The following is a 19,266-nucleotide window of genomic DNA, read 5'->3' as shown; positions in this document are numbered from 1 at the left end:
GGACAGCGGTGGAAGCCGAGGTGGTGGAGGGGGCAACCCCCAGTGTCCACCTTCAGGCACAGCCTCCCTCCATCACTGAGTGGTCCACAGATTTGCACTATGGGTTCCCCAGCTCCTTTCCAGGGAGAGAGTGGGGGAAATTCTGAGGGGTCTGTGGGCCCTCACTGGGCATCCCCTGCAGAGTCAGGACTGTTCCCTGGGCCAGGCTGCCCTGGGAGCCCCCCAGAGCCCAGCCAGCTGGGCTCTCAGGCCCTGCACCTGCTTCAGGTCTTGCTCCAGCCTGCTCCAGCCTGGTCTCCACCCCAGGGGCAGGCAGCCCCTACTGGCTTCTCCTGTAGGGTACCTCCCTGCCCCCAGTCCCCCAGAAAATGGTGCTCTCCTGGCCCTGCCTCTGGCCCGCTGCTCCCTCAGCCATGTGGCACTTCTGAACTCCTGACCTTGGCCAAGGGGAGGTCTCTGTCCCCTTCCTCGACCCTGCGCTACCCTTGGGTCCTGCTCCTCAGGTCACTTCCCTGTCTCTGGCCCTGGGGAGAAGGCTGCCCTGGTTATGGCCGCCTGCCCCTCATTCCTGACTCACCACCGTCCCCAGGTGTACCATTCCTGCCCTCTCCTCAGCTGCAGTTGAAGGCTTTAACTTTGCACACTTTGGGATCACAGTTGCATCACTGTATATTAAATAATCAGAATAAATCAAGCAGGTCTCAATGCCAATAATAATAATAAAAAAAACAACATATTACACACAGCTTCAGGTGCCTTCTCTAAAAAGCCTGATTTCATGGGTCTGAGATAAGGCCTGGAAACTTGCTTTCAGGAAGTCTCCTGGTGATTCTTATCCACAGAGTGATTTGTGTCGTGCTGTTCTGGAATATGGTGAGGAAAGAGTTGATTGCTAGAGAAGTAGCAATACAAGGGTATGCATAGGCCAGATGGCGTGCTTCAAGAGCACAATAGAGAGGGGTTTTGTTGTTTTGAGAAAGGGTCTCACTGTGTCACCCAGGCTGGAGTGCAGGGGCAGGATTTTGGCTCACTGCAACCTCCACCTCCCAGGCTCTAGAGATTCTCCCACCTCAGCCTCCAAGTAGCTGGGAGTAGCTGGGACTATAGGGGCACACCTCTGCTCCCAGCTAATTTTTTGTATTTTTCATGGAGACGGGGTTTTGCCATGTTGCCCAGGCTGGTCTCGAACTCCTGAGCTCAGGTGATCTGCCCACTTAGGCCTCCCAAAGTGGTGGGATTACAGGCGTGAGCCACTGCGCCCAGCCAGGAGGGTTTTCTTTTTTTTTTTTAAACATTCATTGATTTATTTTAGAGACAGGGTCTCCCTGCGTTGCCCAGGCTGCAGTGCAGTGGCTATTCACAGGCGCAGTCACAGCTTGCTACAACCTCCAACTCCTGGATTCAACCGATCCTCCCACCTCAGCCTCCTGAGTAGCTGGGACTACAGGCAAGCGCCACCATGCCAGGATGGGAGTGTTGTTTTGATCCATTTGCAAAGAGCAACTGTGAAAGGACAGCAAAGGCAAGAAGTCACATGATTTGCTCTTTGGTGAGAGTGATTGGAAGCAGCAAGAACAGATGTAGAATGAAAAACTAGGAGGTTACTGCACTGTCCCAGTGAGAGAAGATGGTGGCCTGGACTAGTAGCAGTGAGCAGAAGCGAAATGGACACAGATAGGGGGATCTATTTCAGATCACAGCCTACAGAAGATCCTGTCTGCCTTCAGCAGAAGGACTTTGTCTAGGTGTGCTGTTGACATAAAGTGACCTTGTGAGGCCATCCACAGGAAGGCACACCAGCAGGACGCTATTTTAGCTGGTCAGAGCTGAGCAGACTAAAAAGGCAACATGCTTTACAGTGATTATTTTAGATACCTGCTACAATCAGAGGTAACTCTCTTCCCTGGGCTAGACCAATTAGGAGTTATTAACTTTTCTACTTACATTGTATTTATTTTTCAAGATGTAATATATTCATGTGGTTGTGTTTTAAGTTACAAAGGAGCATATGGATTAAAAGTCTCCTCCATACGCCCCTTTGCTAGCCATCTTGTCACCCTTCCCATCAACAACCAAAGTTATTCATTTCTTGGGTATCCTTCCAGAGATCATCTATACTAGGCACGTTCATTTCCTGAGGCTGCTGCAACAACTTACCAAAAACTTCGTGGCTTAAAACAACAGAAATTTGTTCTCTGATGGTTCAGGAGGCAAGAAATCCAAAATCAAGGTGTTGGCCATGTTGCTTCCTTCTGGGGGCTCTGAGTGAGAATCTATTCCATGCCTGTCTCCCAGCTGCTGGTATCTGTTGACAGCCTTTGGAGTTTCTTGGCTTGTAGGAGTGTAAGTCCACACTCTGCTTTCACCATCATCTGTCCTTCTTTCCTGTCTTTTTGTGCTTATACTCAAATCTCTCCCCACTTTCTTTTTTTTTTTTTTTGAGATGGAGTCTCACTCTGTCGCCCAGGCTGGGGTGCAGTGGCGCGATCTCAGCTCGCTGCAACCTCTGCTTCCTGGGTTCAAGTGATTCTCCTGCCTCAGCCTCCAGAGTAGCTAGGATTATAGGCACCTGCCACCATGCCCGGCTAATTTTTGTATTTTTAGTAGAGACGAGATTTCACCATCTTGGCCAGGCTGGTCTCGAACTCCTGCCTTGGCCTTCCAAAGTGCTGGAATTACAGGCGTGAGCCACCGCACCCAGCCCCCCCTTTCTCTTATAAGGACATCAGTCATTGAACTATTTAGATCACACCCTAAATCCAGGATGAGCTCATTTTGAGATCTTAGTTATATCTGCAAAGACCCTGGTTTCCAAATCAGATCACATTGACAGATAAGAGGGGGGTTAGGACTTGAATATATCTTTTTGGAGCCACTATTTAACCCACTACTCTAGGGGCTGGCAAACTTTTTCTGTAAATAGCCAGAGAGTAAATATTCTAGGTTTTGTGGATGTATGATATTTGTAGCAATTACTCAATCCCATAGTAGTGAAAAAGTGGCCACATACAATATAGACACAAATGGGCATGATTGTGTTTCAATAACACTTTATTTACAAAACCAGGTCTCAGGCTGTATTTGGCCCAAAGAGGTCATAGTTTTCTTTTTCTTTCTTTCTTTCCTCTTTTTTTTGAAACACAGTTTCTCTCTTGTTGCCCAGGCTGGAGTGTAATGGTGCGACCTCAGCTCACTGCAACCTCTGCCTCCCAGGCTCAAGTGATTCTTCTGCCTCAGCCTCCCGAGTAGCTGGGATTACAGGCAAGCATCATCACGCCTGGCTTATTTTTTTTTTCCTTTGTCTTTTTAGTAGAGACAGGGTTTCACCATATTGGCCAAACTAGTCTCCAACTCCTGAGCTCAGATGATCTGCCCGCTTCGGCCTCCCAAAGTGTGGGATTACAGACATGAACCACCACATCCAGCTAGTTTTCTAACCTCTGATTTATACTATACAAGTAAGTATGAGCATGTGTTTGCATGGGTATTCATTTCCACCTTGTTTACACAAATGTAGCATACTGTACACTCTGTTCTGTACTGTGCTTCTTTATCTAAGTCTTAGTGATCTTTCCCTGTGAGTACATAAAGAACTTCCTCCCTTTGTTCAGCAACATCATAGCCCACTTTGTGGACACACTGTATTTTATTCAAGTAGACCTTTCTTGCTGAACGTTTGTTTCTGTTCTCTTGCTATTGCATAACTGCTATGAATAAATAGGTTCAAATATCACTTCTACATTGTATCTGTAGAATAAATTTCTAGAAGTGCAATGGCTAGGTCAAAAACTATGTACAACAACTAGATGCAATAATATGAATAAATCTTGCAAACAGAATATTAAGCCAAAGGAGCCTGATTTTAAAAATGTATAATTCCTTTTATATTAAGCAGAAACACAGATAAAACTAACTTTTGCTGTTACAAGTGAGAATATTGATTATTCTTGGGGTTGTCAAACATGAAGGCAGGCGGGGCTCAGTGGCTCATGCCTGTAATCCCAGCACTTTGGAAGGCCGAGGTGGGTGAATCACTTGACGCCAGGAGTTTGAGACCAGCCTGGTCAATATAGTGAAACTGTCTCTACTAAAAATACAAAAATTAGTTGGGTGTGGTGGCACATGCCTATAATCCCAGCTACCTGGGAGCCTGAAGCAAGAGAATTGCTTGAAACTGGGAGGCAGTTGCAGTGAGCTGAGAAGATTGCACCACTGCACTCCAGCCTGGGGGACAGAGCGAGACTCTGTCTAAAAAAAAAAAAAAACAAAACCAAAAACACAACTAAGCAAACAAATCAAAATTCCAGAACACTAACAGATGGTCAGCCAAAAGCTTTTTTCTATTCCTTTATTCTCTCTGTATAATATTAAACATTAAGGAATTACCACACTGGGGCCAGGTGTGGTGGCTTTAGCCCTCCCAACATTTTGGGAGGCCAAGGTAGGAGGATCCTTTGAGGCCAGAGGTTCAAGACCAGCCTGGGCAACATGGCGAAGCCCCATCTCTACTAAAAATACAAAAAGTAGCCAGGCGTGGTGGTGCATGCCTGTACTCCCAGCTGCTTGGGAGACTGAGTCAGGAGGATCACTTGAGCCTGGGAGGTAGAGGCTGCAGTGAGCCAAGATCTCGCCACTGCACTTTAGCCTGGGTGACAGAGTGAGACCCTATCTCAAAAATAAAAAGTAAAAAATAAAATTACCACACTGGCTTCAGCTTTTGCTTGGATTAGAGAGTTGAACTGTGCCCTCATAAAGGATCTAAACCTCCCCCTGTGAATGTGATCTGATTTGGAAATAGGGTCTTTGCAGATGTAATTAAAATCTCAACATGAGATCATTCTGGTTTATGGTGAACCCTAAATCCAATGACTAGTGTTCTTATAAGGGAAAGGATAGAGAGATTGGTGCATACAGACACAGAGAAGGCAGTGATGTGAAGACAGGTAGATATTGCAGTGATGTGTTTATAAGCCAAGAAATGCCAATATTTGCCAGCAACCGCCAGAAGCCAGGAGAGAAGCATGAAACAGATTCTTCCTCCAAATCTCCAGAAAGAATCAACCTGGCTGACGCTTTGATTTCAGACTTCTGGACTCTTGAACCGTGAGAGAATACATTCCTGGTTTTTAAAAGTTACCAAGTTTGTGGTAATGTGTTACATATAGCAGCCCTGGGAAATGTATACAGTACAGTTGGTCTGGGATTAGTCTTCTGTTGGTGACCAATTTTATCTTTTCTAATCTTAACTATTCTAGTTAGGAGTGACTTGATTTAGGGGGAAAAAAAAAGGTAGTAGAGGCTGGGTGTGGTGGCTCACACCTGCAATCCCAGCACTTTGGGAGGCTGAGGCGGGTGGATCATCTGAAGTCGAAGTTCAAGACCAGCTGAGCCAACATGGTAAAACCTCATCTCTACTAAAAATACAAGAATTAGCCAGGTGTGGTGGTGGGTGCCTGTAGTCCCAGCACTTTGGGAGGCCGAGGCAGGTGGATCACTTGAGATCAAGAGTTCGACCTGGCCAACATGGCAAAACCCTGTCTCTACTAAAAATACAAAAAATAGCTGGGTGTGGTGGCACATGACTATAATCTCAGCTACTCGGGAGGCTGAGGCAGGAGAATTGCTTGAACCCAGGAGGCAGAGGTTGCCATGAGCCGAGATTGCGCCACTGCACTCCAGCTTGGGCAACGGAGGGAGACTCCATCTCAAAAAACAAACAAACAAAAAACAAAACAAAACAAAAAACGGAGGTTCTTGTTGACAACCCCTGACTGCTTCAAAAAGACTCAAGTGTTCTTACTTCACGTGCCACAGAAAAGAGGCTCAGGTAAGAGCTAATCATGATTCCACTACCTCATTTGGGATGAGGTCATAGGTGGGTCCCTCTCTGTTCTTTGGCAGCAAAATTAGAAAGTACACATTAGTTTGGAATGGGGATTTCTTTCAGGAATATTGCAGATGTGAGCTTACTTAAATTGTATACCGAATCTTACTGATTTCCCACAAGAGAGGAAAAAACATTAATTCAATGGAGGTGGGGAGACATTATTGACATTTGCCATATATTAGCTATTCTATTCCATGTTTAGCTATACCCCAGATTCCCCTTCTATCTGGAAGATTTTTCTCTTTGGGTGGGTTTGGTTGAGGCAGGGCCCAGTCTCCTTCTGTGGAAATCCTACAGGGAAATACACTTCATTTCCCTGGAATCCTGGCAATGAGGAGTCAGGCATGTGACCTTGGACCAGCCAATGGGCTGCTCCTATCTGAGGCATTTATTGCCTCTGGGGGGAATGACCCAAAGATGCAGGGACAGAGATTATTTCTGGTGGCAGATCAAAGGATACAGAGGCATGGCATTAATGGTGGTTTCTCTTTTCTTTTTGAGATGGAGTTTCACTCTTGTCGCCCAGGCTGGAGTGCAATGGCATGTTCTCAGCTCACTGAAACCTCCACTTCCACGTTCAAGGGATTATCCTGCCTCAGCCTCCCAAGTAGCTGGGATTACAGGTGCATGCCACCATGCCTGGCTACTTTTTGTATTTTTAGTAGAGACAGGGTTTCACTATGTTGGCCAGGCTGATCTCAAACTCCTGACCTCAGGCGATCCACCCGCCTTGGCCTCCCAAAGTGCTGGGATTACAGGCGTGAGCCACCACACCCGGCCTCCTTCTTTTTTAAAAAAAGACAAGGTGTTTCTCTGTTGCCCACACTGGAGCCCACTGGTGCAATCATAACTCACTGTAACCTCAAACTCCTGGGCTCAAGAGATGCTCCTGCCTCAGCTTCCTGAGTGGTTAGGACTACAGGCACATGCCAAATGGTGGCATCTTAACCAACTGTTTCTTAGATGTTTGGAGCATTATCTCAGTGTAACCTGGGCTGTGCTTCCTCTCCTCTAAGTCATACCCAAATTCTCCCCTCCTCAACCTTCCAGTAAACATTTTTTTCTGCTTAAGTTAGCCAGAAATGCTTTCCATTGTTTGCAACCAAGAACAGTGACTGGTGGCTGGGCATGGTGGCTCACACCTGTAATCCCAACATTTGGGAGACTGAAGCAGGTGGATCACCTAAAGTTAGGAGTTCAAGACCAGCTTGACCAACGTGGTGAAACCCCATATTTAAAAAAGATACAAAAAAAAAATTAGCTGGGCATGGTGGCGGGCACCTGTAATTCCAGCTACTCAGGAGGCTGAGGCAGGAGAATTACTTGAACCCAGGAGGCAGAGGTTGCAGTGGGCTGAAATCACCTCACTGCAGTCCAGCCTGGGCAACAGAACGAGACTCCGTCTCAAAAAAAAAAAAAAAAGAACACTAGTGTGAGACCTCAGGCTGCAAGAGGAATTTTACCAGTATTTTCTAGAAAAGACACCCACAAAACTAATGGTGGAAGGCCACGTGAGGCAGATACCCTTTTCAGATTTGGGGGTTGGAGGATCAGGAGAGAGAGGAAGGGAACCGGAGTGAGAAGGGAAGATATATTCTTTGTTTTTTGTTTTATCGAGACAGAGTTTTGCTCGTCGCCCAGTCTACAGTGCAATGGCGCAATCTCGGCTCATTACAACTTCTGCCTCCTGGGTTCAAGCAATTCTCCTGCCTCAGGCTCCCGAGTAGCTGGGATTACAGGCGCCCACAACCACACGTGGCTAATTTTTTGTATTTTTAGTAGTGATGGGGTTTCACCATGTTGGTCAGTCTGGTCTTAATCGCCTGACCTCAGGTGATCCACCAGCTTTGGCCTCCCAAAGTGCTGGGATTACAGACGTGAGCTACCATGCCCGGCCTGGAAAATATATTCTTTTTTTTGAGACAGAGTCCCTCTCTATCACCCAGGCTGTAGTGCCGTGGCACCATCTCAGCTCACTGCAACCTCTGCCTCCCAAGTTCAAGCGATTCTCATGGCTCAGCCTCCCCAGTAGCTGGGACTACAGGCGTGTGCCACCACGCCTGGCTAATTTTTGTATTTTTAGTAGAGATGGGGTTTCACTGTGTTGGCCAGGCTCATCTCTAACTCCTGATCTCAGGTGATCCACTCGCCTCTGCCTCCCAAAGTGCTGGGGTTACAGGTGTGAGCCATGGCGCCCTGCTGATATATTCTTACAATATGGTTTTCAAGCCTTACCTCTCTATTGACCTTTCCTGAACATATATAGTTCAATTTCTCAGTTTTCCCATGTAAGGTATGGTACACAGCAGTGAGTCTAATACCACAACTATGGACCTGCTTTCCACCCCAATCTAATTCGGATGGGTCTTATACTGTGTTTCAACCCAGCCAACTTCCCACCCCCAGCGATAAGGACTCTACCCTCTGAGTTCACATAGTACCTTGCTGCCATAGCACAAACTACTTTGTATTGAAATGATCGCTTTAACTTGGGAAAATAGTATAATGCAAATCAGATAAATGCAAATTAAAGTAAGTGGGAATGTCAGGGTTTTGGTAGTTTTGTTTTGCCAAATTGTTTTTCTTTTGAGACAGGGTCTCGCTGTGTCACACAGGCTGGAATGCGGTGGCTGATTCATACCTCACTGCGGCCTTGATCGCCTGGGCTCAGGTGATCCTTCTGCCTCAGTCTCCCAAAGTGCTGGGATTACAAGCTTGAGCTACTACACCCATTCTAGTTTTTGTTTTTTAATAATAATCCTTGACTGGGCACGGGGGCTCACGTCTGTAATCCCAGCACTTTGGGAGGCTGAGGCGAGTGGATCACCTGGGGTTGGTTTAGTTTTGTACTAAAAATACAAAAATTAGCTGGGTGTCATAGCACACACCTGTAGTCCCAGCTACTAGGGAGGCTGAGGCAGGAGAACTGCTTGAAGCTGGAAGGTGGAGGTTGCAGTGAGCCGAGATTACACCAGTAGACTCCAGCCTGGGTGTGACAGAGTAAGACTCTGTCTCAAAAAAAAAAAAGCATTAAAAGCACATCCTTCCAAAAAAAAAAGTTTAAAAAAACCCTTAAAGCTCAGTGTACTGTGTGCCGTAGATTCCCTGGATCTCCTTTTACATGTCTGTGGCCTTTCTTATAATTTCCTTTGTTATTTATTTCTCTTCTAAATACTTGTCCTTTAATATCTTAATTTCACTGGATACAGGCTTCTTTGAGCAGCATCTCATATTTCTTCCTTAACCAGATCATTGGAGTTTGTAGGTCAGAATCTGGTTCTAACCACCTCCTACTCTTCTGAAACCATATCCCTTTTTATAGTTTCTATTGTAGGATCATATTATTTATTTATTTATATTTTTAGCAGAATTTTGCTCTTGTTGCCCAGGCTGGAGTGCAATGGTGCCCTCTCAGCTCACCGCAACCTCCACCTCCCAGGTTCAAGCGATTCTCCTGCCTCAGCCTCCCAGGTAGCTGGGATTATGCGCATGCACCACCATGCCTGGCTAATTTCGTATTTTTAGTAGAGACAGGGGTTTCTCCATGTTGGTCATGCTGGTCTTGAACTCCTGACCTCAAGTGATCCACTCGCCTTGGCCTCCCAAAGTGCTGGGATTACAGGCGTGAGCCACTGCGCCCGGCCTGTATGTTTTTTATGATTTATTTTTTTCAATCTAAAAAGTAATTCCTGCTTATAAGAGAAAGTTTAGAAACAGGAAAAAAAAAAAAAAGCACAATATGGCAGTTTAGAAACCGCTGGCTCTCTCTCAGTATGCATTCTCCCCTTCCTCCTTGAGACACTCAAATAATACCTGTACTGCTCAGAATGAACTATATGTTTCCTGATCTCCTTTACACCTGGATGTGATCACGTGAGCATCTTTTGGTCAGGGGAATGTGAGCAGAGTGATGTGTACAACTTGCCGATTTTGTCCTTGAACCTCCCACTACTCCTTTTCCCTGGTCTTACCAGTCAGAATGCAATCAGCAGGTAGGGTGGCAAGCCATCTTCAGCCATGCGGACTAGGGCGTCACTCTAGTTATGGCCCCCAATAAGACATCAGGAGCCTGGGTAACAGATATTGCAGAGACACTGTATCAGCTCTGGAATGTATATGCTCAGGCTGTGGCATGAGAGATGCAATATCTCATTTAAGTCGCTAATATTTTTGGGTTTCTTTGTTACAGCAATGTCACCTATATTTGAATAAAAATATCAATTCAACAAGGATTTATGCCAGCTACAATGCTTATACCCTGCTCAGAGCTATGTGAGGATAATAATCATCACTGCAAATTTATGTAGTTTTTTTTTAAAATTACTTGTTTATTTTTTAAGAGATGCGGGTCTCACTCTGCTGCCCAGGCTGGACTGCAGTGGCGCAATCATAGTTCACTGCAGCCTCAAACTCCTGGGCTCAAGCAATTCTTTTGCTTCAGCCTCCTGGGTACCTAGGACTACAGGCACCACCATGCCTGGCTAATTAAAAAATTTTTTTTTTTTTTTGTAGAGACAGGGTCTTGCTGTGTTGCCTATGTTGGTCTCAAACTGACCTCCAGTGATCCTCCCGCCTTGGTCTCCCAAAGTTCGAGGATTACAGGGGTGAGCCACTACACCCGGCCTATGTAGTTGTTTATTACACAGGGTACTGAGAACTGCAGAACTCTCAGCACAACTTGGTTCCAAATCCCTGCACTAACAGACTTGACCAAACTCTAGCATGGCTTCTAGCAGGATAAGGCTATGTCAGCCTTCTCCCCCAAACCCCCCGTTAAAATGCCTGCCTAAGAAAGCTCAAAGCTGCCAGGAAAATTTACTATTTGTTGTTGCCAGTACCTGATGATAGGCCCCTGACCTCCTTTTCTTAGAGCATTTACTTAAAGGGCTTAGAATTGTAAATATGTATCACTTACAACTCAGAAGTCCTTCTCAAGGACTTAGAGAGCCATTCCTTTGAAATGTAATCAACAGGAAGGATAGGGCCTCTGACTCCCAGTCTCTGTGGGAGGATACAATCCTGACTTAGATAACTGCCAGCTAGCAGACAGGCTGGCCTAATGGTGTTTACACTGACCAACCCTTTGTAATTTTCACTTCCCTGGCTCTACTGAGTGCCGCCCCCCAACAGCTCCTCCCTGCTGCCTCATTCTCCTTTTGAAATGCCCAAATTACCTCTGCACAATTGGAATGGAGCTCAGCTCTTTCCCCTACCGTCAATAGTTGCTGAATAAAATCTGTTTTTATCGCTTTGACTGATGTTCAACGGCTGTGTTTATTTTTGACAGTACCTATGTTGTGCCAGACACTATGCTAAGTGTTTTGCACAGATTATTTAATTTTCACTGCAGCACCCATTAGATAAGCACTCTACTATTATTATCCTCATTTTGCAAAAAAACTGACACTCAGAAATCCTAGTGTTACTTATCCAAGGTCACTCAGGGTAGTAAGTAGCCAAGATAAGATTCGAGTGTGTTTCTGACTCTAGCACTATTTATATTATTTTACCTCTCAGGACCCATGCCCTGGAAGAGCTCATGGCAGAGGTAGAGACAGATTGAGTTGCTGAGCATGCTACTGCTGTTCAAGACATATGAATAAAAAGTTGTGATAAAAGAGAAAAAAAAGAAGCTGCAGGAAGATGGAAGCCAACAATAAACTCATCCTGGGAAAAGGTGCAAATAAGGCATGCGAAACAGTGCATCAGACAGAGTGTGCATATATCTTGTTTAAAGGCTTGGTGTATCAAAGGAAGAATAAGACACTCAGAGACAGGAGTATGGTGGTGGGGGCCGAGGCGGGCGGATCACTTGAGGTCAGGAATTTGAGATCAGCCTGGCCAACATGGCGAAACCCTGCCTCTACAAAAAAATACAAAAAATTAGCTGAGGTGGTCGGGGCGGAGGTTGCAGTGAATCGAGATTGCACCACTGCACTCCAGCCTGGGCAACAGAATGAGACTCTATCTCAAAAAAAAAAAAAAAAAATTATAGGGTATGTGAGAAATAATGAAATCAGATTTTTTAAACCAAAAATAGTTGCTAACATTTATATTATATGACACCAACTATTCTAAGTGCTCAACTAATCCTCATAATGACGCTATGAGATAGTAGCATTAACTTCATTTTACAGATGAGGAAACTGTGACACAGTTTCCTGTGAAGTAGTGAAGTAACTTTGTCCAAGGTCACCCAACTGGCAAGCTGTAGTGTGATAACCCTACCTTGTTTTAACCTGAGTGACTCTCTCCTAGCAGAGAGAGCCGGACAGACTCCATTTTAGTTTCTTCACTTGCAGTCCCCTTTATCCCCCTTAAGGGAATAACTAGTGCAAGCTGACTCCAAGCACTTCCAGGAATGCACCTGCTGATAAGATATTGGGTCAGGCTGTACCAGCAGCTCCTGGGAATGTGCTCCGTGGAAGGTACTTAAAAGCCCCTGCATTTATCTTTTAGTGATAGTTTAAGCCCCTGCACCTGGAACTGTGTACTTTTTTGTAACTGCTTCTATAACCAATTAATTTTTTTAAACTTTTTGCCAATTCTGCTTCTGTAAAATTGTTTCAGTTAACCCCCACTCCCCTACTGAGACCACAGTATAAAAGAGAATCTAGCCCTTTCTTCGGGGCCGAGAGAATTTTGAGCATTAGCTGTCTCTTGAGCGTTAGCTGTCTCTGAGTTGCCAGCTAATAAAAGACTCCATAATTTGTCTCAAAGTGTGGCTGTTTCTCTATAACTCGCTTGGTTACAACAGTAGAACCTACCCAGCCTGGCTTCAAAGTCCTGTAGTAAGTAGTCTGTGCCCAGTCAGGATAAGAAACTACACAGTAGGTCAAGCAAGGGAAGATAAATGTAAAGAACTATTAATTATGGTAGCTGCACACAGCGACACATGCCTGCAGTCTCAGCTACTCAGGAGGCTCAGATGGGAGGACCACTTGAGCCCAGGAGTTTGAGGCTGCAGTGAGCTATGATTGTGCCACTGCACTCTAGCCTGGGTGGCAGAGGGAGACCCTGTCCACCCCCCCAAAAAATTATTAACTATGATAAAGGCATAACTACAACATATAAGGAAAATCTATTCAGTACCATGAATAGATGGGAGGGAGGGACCATGTTCTGAGTCTGGGGCTGGGGCAGACACCACAAGGATGTTCTCACCACCACACCCATCCCACTCACTTTAAATGGAGCATTTAGACCATTTACATTCAATGTTAGTATTGAGTTGTGAGGTGCCATTCCATTTATCATGCTTTGTTGCCTGTGTGCCTTTTTTTTGTTTTTGCTTTTTAAATTGTATTTTTGTTTTATAGGTCCTGTGTGATTTATGCTTTAAAGAGGTTCTGTTTTGATGTGTTTCCAGGATTTGTCTCAAGATTTAGAGCTCCTTTTAGCAGTTCTTGTAGTGGTGGCTTAGTAGTGGGGAATTCTCTCACCATTTGTCTGAAAAAGACTATCTTTCCTTCCTATATGATGCTTAGTTTTGCTGGCTACAAAATTCTTGGCTGGTAATTGTTTTGTTTGAGGAGGTTAAAGATACGGCCCCAATTCCTTCTAGCTTCCCACTCTAAAGGAGAAATGTTTACCAGAGTTGCTATATAGCATAGAGGCTATGTGGAAGTTTGTATTAGGAGCTGAGAGGCAATAAAATTGGTAATTGACACAGGAACTGGGCTCAAAGTCTTTAGGATTTATCGGCTTTGGGACTCAAGAGATTGGAAAATCAGACTGTGGATGGCTACAATCAACGTAAACATCTCAGTTTTCATAATGGGAAGTACCCTGATTAGCTAGTTATCCTCATTGCAAATATAAACAATTCAGAAGGCTGTAAAGTGTAAAGTCCTTGAAACCGAAAGTCCCTGATATTAATACTATTCATTCACCAGAGATAAATACTATTTTTTTTTTTTTTTGAGACAGAGTCTCATCCTGTCGCCCAGGCTGGAGTGCAATGGCACTATCTTGGCTCACTGCAACCTCCGCCTCCCGGGTTCAAGCAATTCTCCTGCCTCAGCCTCCCGAGTGTCTGGGACTACAGGCTTGCGCCTCCACGCCCAGCTAATTTTTGTATTTTTAGTAGAGACGGAGTTTCACCATTTTGGCCAGGCTGGTCTTGAACTCCTGACCTCGTGATCCACCCGCCTCGGCCTTCCCAAGTGCTGGGATTACAGGCGTGAGCCACCGCGCCCGGCCCTAAATACTATTTTAACAATATGGTGTCTTTTCTTCCAGACTGCCAGTAAATGAAGAAACACATGATTAACACAAAAAGGATACCATATGGACTCTTTAAACTTTTTTTTTCAAATTTACTATATCAAGGAATTAATATATCTTTTCGAGCCAATAGATACAGGTCTTCCAATTTAAAAGATTAAGTTACAATAGAGTGAGATTTGGGGTGCTATCCCTTTCGGAAAGCTGTCCTCGATGCGGTCATATTGGAATTAACCTCCACTCCCCTCCTCTTCTCTGGGCTCCCGCGGACTCCAGGCTGAGTGCTGAAGTGTGGATTTTCACACCCAAACCTCTGTTATTTCAGTGTCTCACCTGGCTTCTCCACAGCGCAGAAGCTCAGCCCCAGGTTGGAAGAGCCTCCCAGGGAGATTCACAGCGAAGTGCTATTCAGGGCGCAACTCCAAGCCCAAACCTAGCTCCACCCTAAGCCGCCGCCAAAGACCCCTCTTCTCCCAAACCTCACCGGGGCCCCGCCCCTGACTCCGCCCACCAGAGCCCGAGCCTCCAGTCCTGCCCCACCCCGGGCTCCACCCACCAGCCGGGCTCCGCCTACCCGGAAGCACGCAGTCCTCCTCGTCCCGGGCTCCGCCCACCGGGAGCTCTTGCCGCTCACCCCACCCCGGACCCGCCCACTTCGGTTGGGCTCCACCTTCCCAGGAACTGGCGCCGCTTGCCCGAGCTCCGCCCATTTCGTCCCGGGCTCCCGCGCCGTGAACTCGTGCTGCTAGCCCCGCCCACCACGCTCCTGGCCCCACCACCCGGAAACTGTCCTGGCCGTCCCGGGCTCCTCCCACCCCGCCCTGAGAGCCCGCGCGGGCCGCTACACGCCTTCTTTTTCCTACGTCTGGTCCAGTCGGTCTTCCTCCGGCGCCGGCCCTCGCCGAGCTAGCTGGCCATGGAGGGTAATGGCCCCACTGCCGTCCACTACCAGCCGGCCAGCCCCCCGCGGGACGCCTGTGTCTACAGCAGCTGCTACTGGTGAGGGGGCGCGGGCGCAGCCTCTGGGTCTCCCAGGCTCCCGGGCTGTGAGTCGCAACCAGGCCCCGCCTCTTCCCGGCCCCTCCTCGGGGGGGCTCCCGGCCTCTACCGGCGGGTTCTACAGTTCTGCGGGAGTAGGGAGCGGGAATGGCAGCTCTTGTCTCTTGAGTAGAGCGTGGGCTATTGGATGGGGTTGGGAATTCGTCCGGAATCCTAGGGTGGATAGTGCATTACTTGTGCCTGGCGCTTGTCGGTTGGATTCGCTCAGCAGATCTCTGCTTCGGGGCTAGGAAGGGTGGAGCTCTGAAAACCTTTGGAAGTTATTCTGCTGAAGCATGTGGGGTTTCAAACTGAGGCGAAGGTCATTTTAGTTTTGGAAGAGAATGGAAGCACAGAGATTTGGGATAACTTCCCAAGGTCAGCCAGCTAATAGCAGCCAGGAATCCAGTTCAGGCTCTCTGGCACCAGAAACCATGATCTTAACCATGTTGTCATTATAATAATGGTTACATTCACACAGCACTTGCTATATGCCACGCGTTGTTCTGGGTGGTTTAGGTAAACTAAATCACTGAGTATCACAATAACCCTAAGAGGTAGGTATTGTTATCCCCAGTTTAAAGATGAGAGCACTGAAACACAGAGGGCTGCAAGTAATTTGCTCAGGGCCATGTCGCTTGTGAATGGAGGAGTGGGGATTTACAGGCAGAGTCTGGCCCCGGAATCCATGCTCTGCACCCCTGTCCTAGGCCACCTCTGCAGCTGAAGCACCGCCCCTGCCTTGGTCCTTTCTCATTCCCATGCCTACTCTTTCCTGGGTAATGGTTTCTTCCTCAGCTTCTAGTCCTTGCACAGGAAACCTCAGTGCTATCTAAAACTACCCCTCCCCCTTCTGCTTGTCACTAAACCAATGCCACCGAACATTTGTTCGGCTCTGATTGCATGTCAGGCTCAGTAGCAGGTGCTTCCATCGATGTCCATGAGGTAGCTTCTTTTACTATCGTTATCCTCATTTTGCTCATAAAAAGAGTGAGCCACAGAGAGGCTGTTGTGTGCCCCCAGATCACACATCTAGCAAGTGGTAGTGCTGAAACTGGAACATCTTCGTGATTCTGAAGTTCATGCATCTTAACTACTGCCCTCTTTTTCTGTCCTGCCTCTCTTCTAAATCCCGTTAGTTCTCCTTCCTAATGTCCATTGTTTTATTCATTCATTCAATAAATGTGTATTAGGCACTCGGAGTATGTGCCACACTTCTGGGCACTGGAGATACAGCAGTGAACAGGATCGACAAATTCCCTCATGGATCCCTTGGTTCTTGTATTTTGATGAGAGAAAAGCAGATAAGGCCCGGTGCGATGGCTCACGCCTGTAATTCCAGCACGTTGGGAGGCTGAGGTGGGCGGATCACTTGAGGCCAGAAGTTTGAGACCAGCCTGGCCAACATGCAGAAAGCCTGCCTCTACTAAAAATACAAAAATTAGCCAGGTGTGGTGGCACATGCCTGTAATCCCAGCTACTCGGGAAGCTGAGGCAGGAGAATCGCTTGAACCTGGGAAGAGGAGGTTCCAGTGAGCCAATGCCACTGCACTCCAGCCTGGGAAACAGAGCAAGACTGCATCTCAAAAAAGAAAAGGCAGACAAAAACAAGTAAAACATGTTTGGGTGGTGGTAAGTGCTGTGAGAAAAATAAGATAAAGGATGGTGGCTTATTTTCTATTAGGATATTTTGAGAAGACATTGTTGATAAGGTGATATTTGAACAGAGATCTGAAAAAAGAGGGTGAGAGCTTTGCAACTATTGGAGGATGGTCGTTTAAGCAGGGAGAACAGCAGGTACAAAGGCTCTGAGAAGGAATCATGCTGTGAGTATGATAGGAACAGTGAGGAGACTGGTACAGTTGGAGTATTGGAGTTAGAGCAGTCTTGTAGAAGAATGGTAAGAGATGACCACTCTACCACAGGATTTCTCCGCCTAGGTTCGAGTGGCATTTTGAGCATGATAATTCTTTGCTATGGGGGCTGTCCTGTGTATTGCAGGACATGTAGCAGCATCCCTGGCCTCTACCCACTAGATGCTGTTAGCACCTTAGCTCTAGTTGTGACAACCAAAAATGTCTCCAGACATTGCTAAGTGTCCTGTAGGGGTTGGGGGGCAAAATCGCCTCTTGCTGGGAAACAGTGCTCTACTCTGTCTGAACACGTCAGGTGGGGACACTGCACTACTTTGGCTCCTGCAGCTTTGTGGGTTGTTTTTTTTTTTTTTTGAGACGGAGTCTCAGTCTATCACCCAGGCTGGAGTGCAGTGGTGCCATCTCGGCTCAGTGCAACCTCTGCCTCCCAGGCTCAAGCCATTCTCCTGCCTCAGCCTCCCGAGTAGCTGGGACTACAGGCAACCACCACCATGCCCGGCTCATTTTTGTATTTTTAGTAGAGATGAGGTTTCACCACATTGGCCGGGCTGGTCTCGAACTCCCGACCTCAGATGATCCACCCGCCTCGGTCCCCCAGAGTTCTGGGATTACAGGCGTGAGTCACCATGCCCGGCCATCCTGCAGGTTTTTAAACTTGAAATGAGTGCCTCCTGTCTACTTCTGTTAGCTTCCGTCATGTCAGCTTCCAGATGTTACTTATGCTTCAAGACCCTGCTTAATGATAATAGTGGCGGTCGGTATTTGGGACTGTGTCGTCGGCAGAGCATTTCTGATTCTGACTTGTTTTGTGGTTTTCAAACAATTGTGGAGTGCCTGCTTTGTGCCAGGGATCCCCGCCATCTGCATGCATCTGTGACCTCAGCTCATCTCTGGGAACCGCTGCAGCATCCCAACCTTTCTGCTACCAAGATGATCAGCTGACAGCTTGGGGCAAATCCACAGCCCACCTGCCCACCCGCCCTTCCTTCTTCCCTCCCTCCCTTTTTTGAGTCACTTATGCTTTGTTTAGAGTCTAAAGAACATTTCAGATATTATCCAATCACATATTTTGTTTGGATTTTGATGTAATGATCCACAGCTCTTTTTTTCTTTTTTTTTTTTTGAGTCATTTATGCTTTTGTTTAGAGTCTAAAGAACATTTCAGATACTGTCTAATCACATTTTGTTTGAGTTTTGATGTAATGATCCACAGCTCTTTTTTTTTTAATCATTTATGCTTTTGTTTAGAGTCTAAAGAACATTTCAGATATTATCCAATCACATATTTTGTTTGAGTTTTGATGTAATAAAAATCTTTTTTCCCCTTCCAACTTTTATTTTAGATTTGGGGTTACATGTGCAGGTTTGTTACATGGGTAAAGTGTATGTCTTGGAGGTTTGGTGTACAAATTATTTTGTCACCCAGATAGTGAGCATACTACCAGATAGATAGTTTTTGATCCTTACCCTCCTGTCACCCTGTACCCTCAAGTAGGCCCCGTGTCTACTATTTCCTTCTTTGTGTCCATGTGTACTCAAGGGTTAGCTCTCACTTATAAGCAAGAACATTCGGTGTTTGCTTTTCTGTCCCTGTGTTAATTCACTTGGGATATTGGTCTCCAGCTCCATCCATGTTGCTGCAAATGACATGATTTTGGTTCTTTGTCATTGCTGTGTAGTATTCCATGGTGGATGATGTATACCACATTTTTCTTGATCCAGTTCACCATTGATAGGTACCTAGGTTGATTCTATATCTTTGCTATCATGAATTGTGCTGTGATGAACATATGTGTGCATGTGTCTTTATGGTAGAAGGATTTATATTCCTTTGGGTATATACCCAATAATGGGATTGCTAGGTCACATGGTTGTTCTGTTTCGAGTTCTTTGATAAATTTCCAAACTGCTTTCCACAGTGGCTGAACTAATTTACATTCCCACCAGGAGTGTATAAGCATCCCCTTTCCTCCACCACCTTGCCAGCATCTGTTATTTTTTGCCTTTTTTTTTTTTTTTTTTAAAGACAGGATCTCACTTTGTCACCTAGACTTGCAGTGCAGTGGCATGATCATGGCTCACTGCAGGCTCACCTTCCTGGGCTTAGGTGATCCTCTCACCTCAGCCTCCTGAGTAGCTGGGAGTACAGGTGTGTACTACCGCTTTTTTGACTTCTTAAATTATTTTTATTTGTTTATTTATTCTTTTTTTTTTTGAGACAGATTCTCACTCTGTAGTCAG

General features: G+C 46.2%; 1 protein-coding gene across 1 annotated transcript in view; it reads left to right on the top strand.

Annotated features, from left to right (window-relative positions):
• The first annotated feature begins 14,954 nt into the window (after nt 1-14,954).
• Nucleotides 14,955-19,266, top strand: part of WDYHV1 (WDYHV motif containing 1) — a 27,846-nt gene continuing 23,534 nt past the window's right edge. Inside the window, exon 1 of the mRNA XM_011949279.1 lies at nt 14,955-15,112. Coding sequence (XP_011804669.1) covers nt 15,030-15,112 — 83 coding nt within the window. The 5' untranslated portion in view covers nt 14,955-15,029. The remainder of the gene's footprint in view (nt 15,113-19,266) is intronic.

Source organism: Colobus angolensis, unplaced genomic scaffold (genome assembly GCF_000951035.1).
Source record: "Colobus angolensis palliatus isolate OR3802 unplaced genomic scaffold, Cang.pa_1.0 Scaffold295, whole genome shotgun sequence".
In the NCBI taxonomy this organism is placed as follows: domain Eukaryota; kingdom Metazoa; phylum Chordata; class Mammalia; order Primates; family Cercopithecidae; genus Colobus; species Colobus angolensis.
Note: the sequence above shows the minus strand (reverse complement) of the source record. Positions and strands in the feature narration are given on the sequence as shown.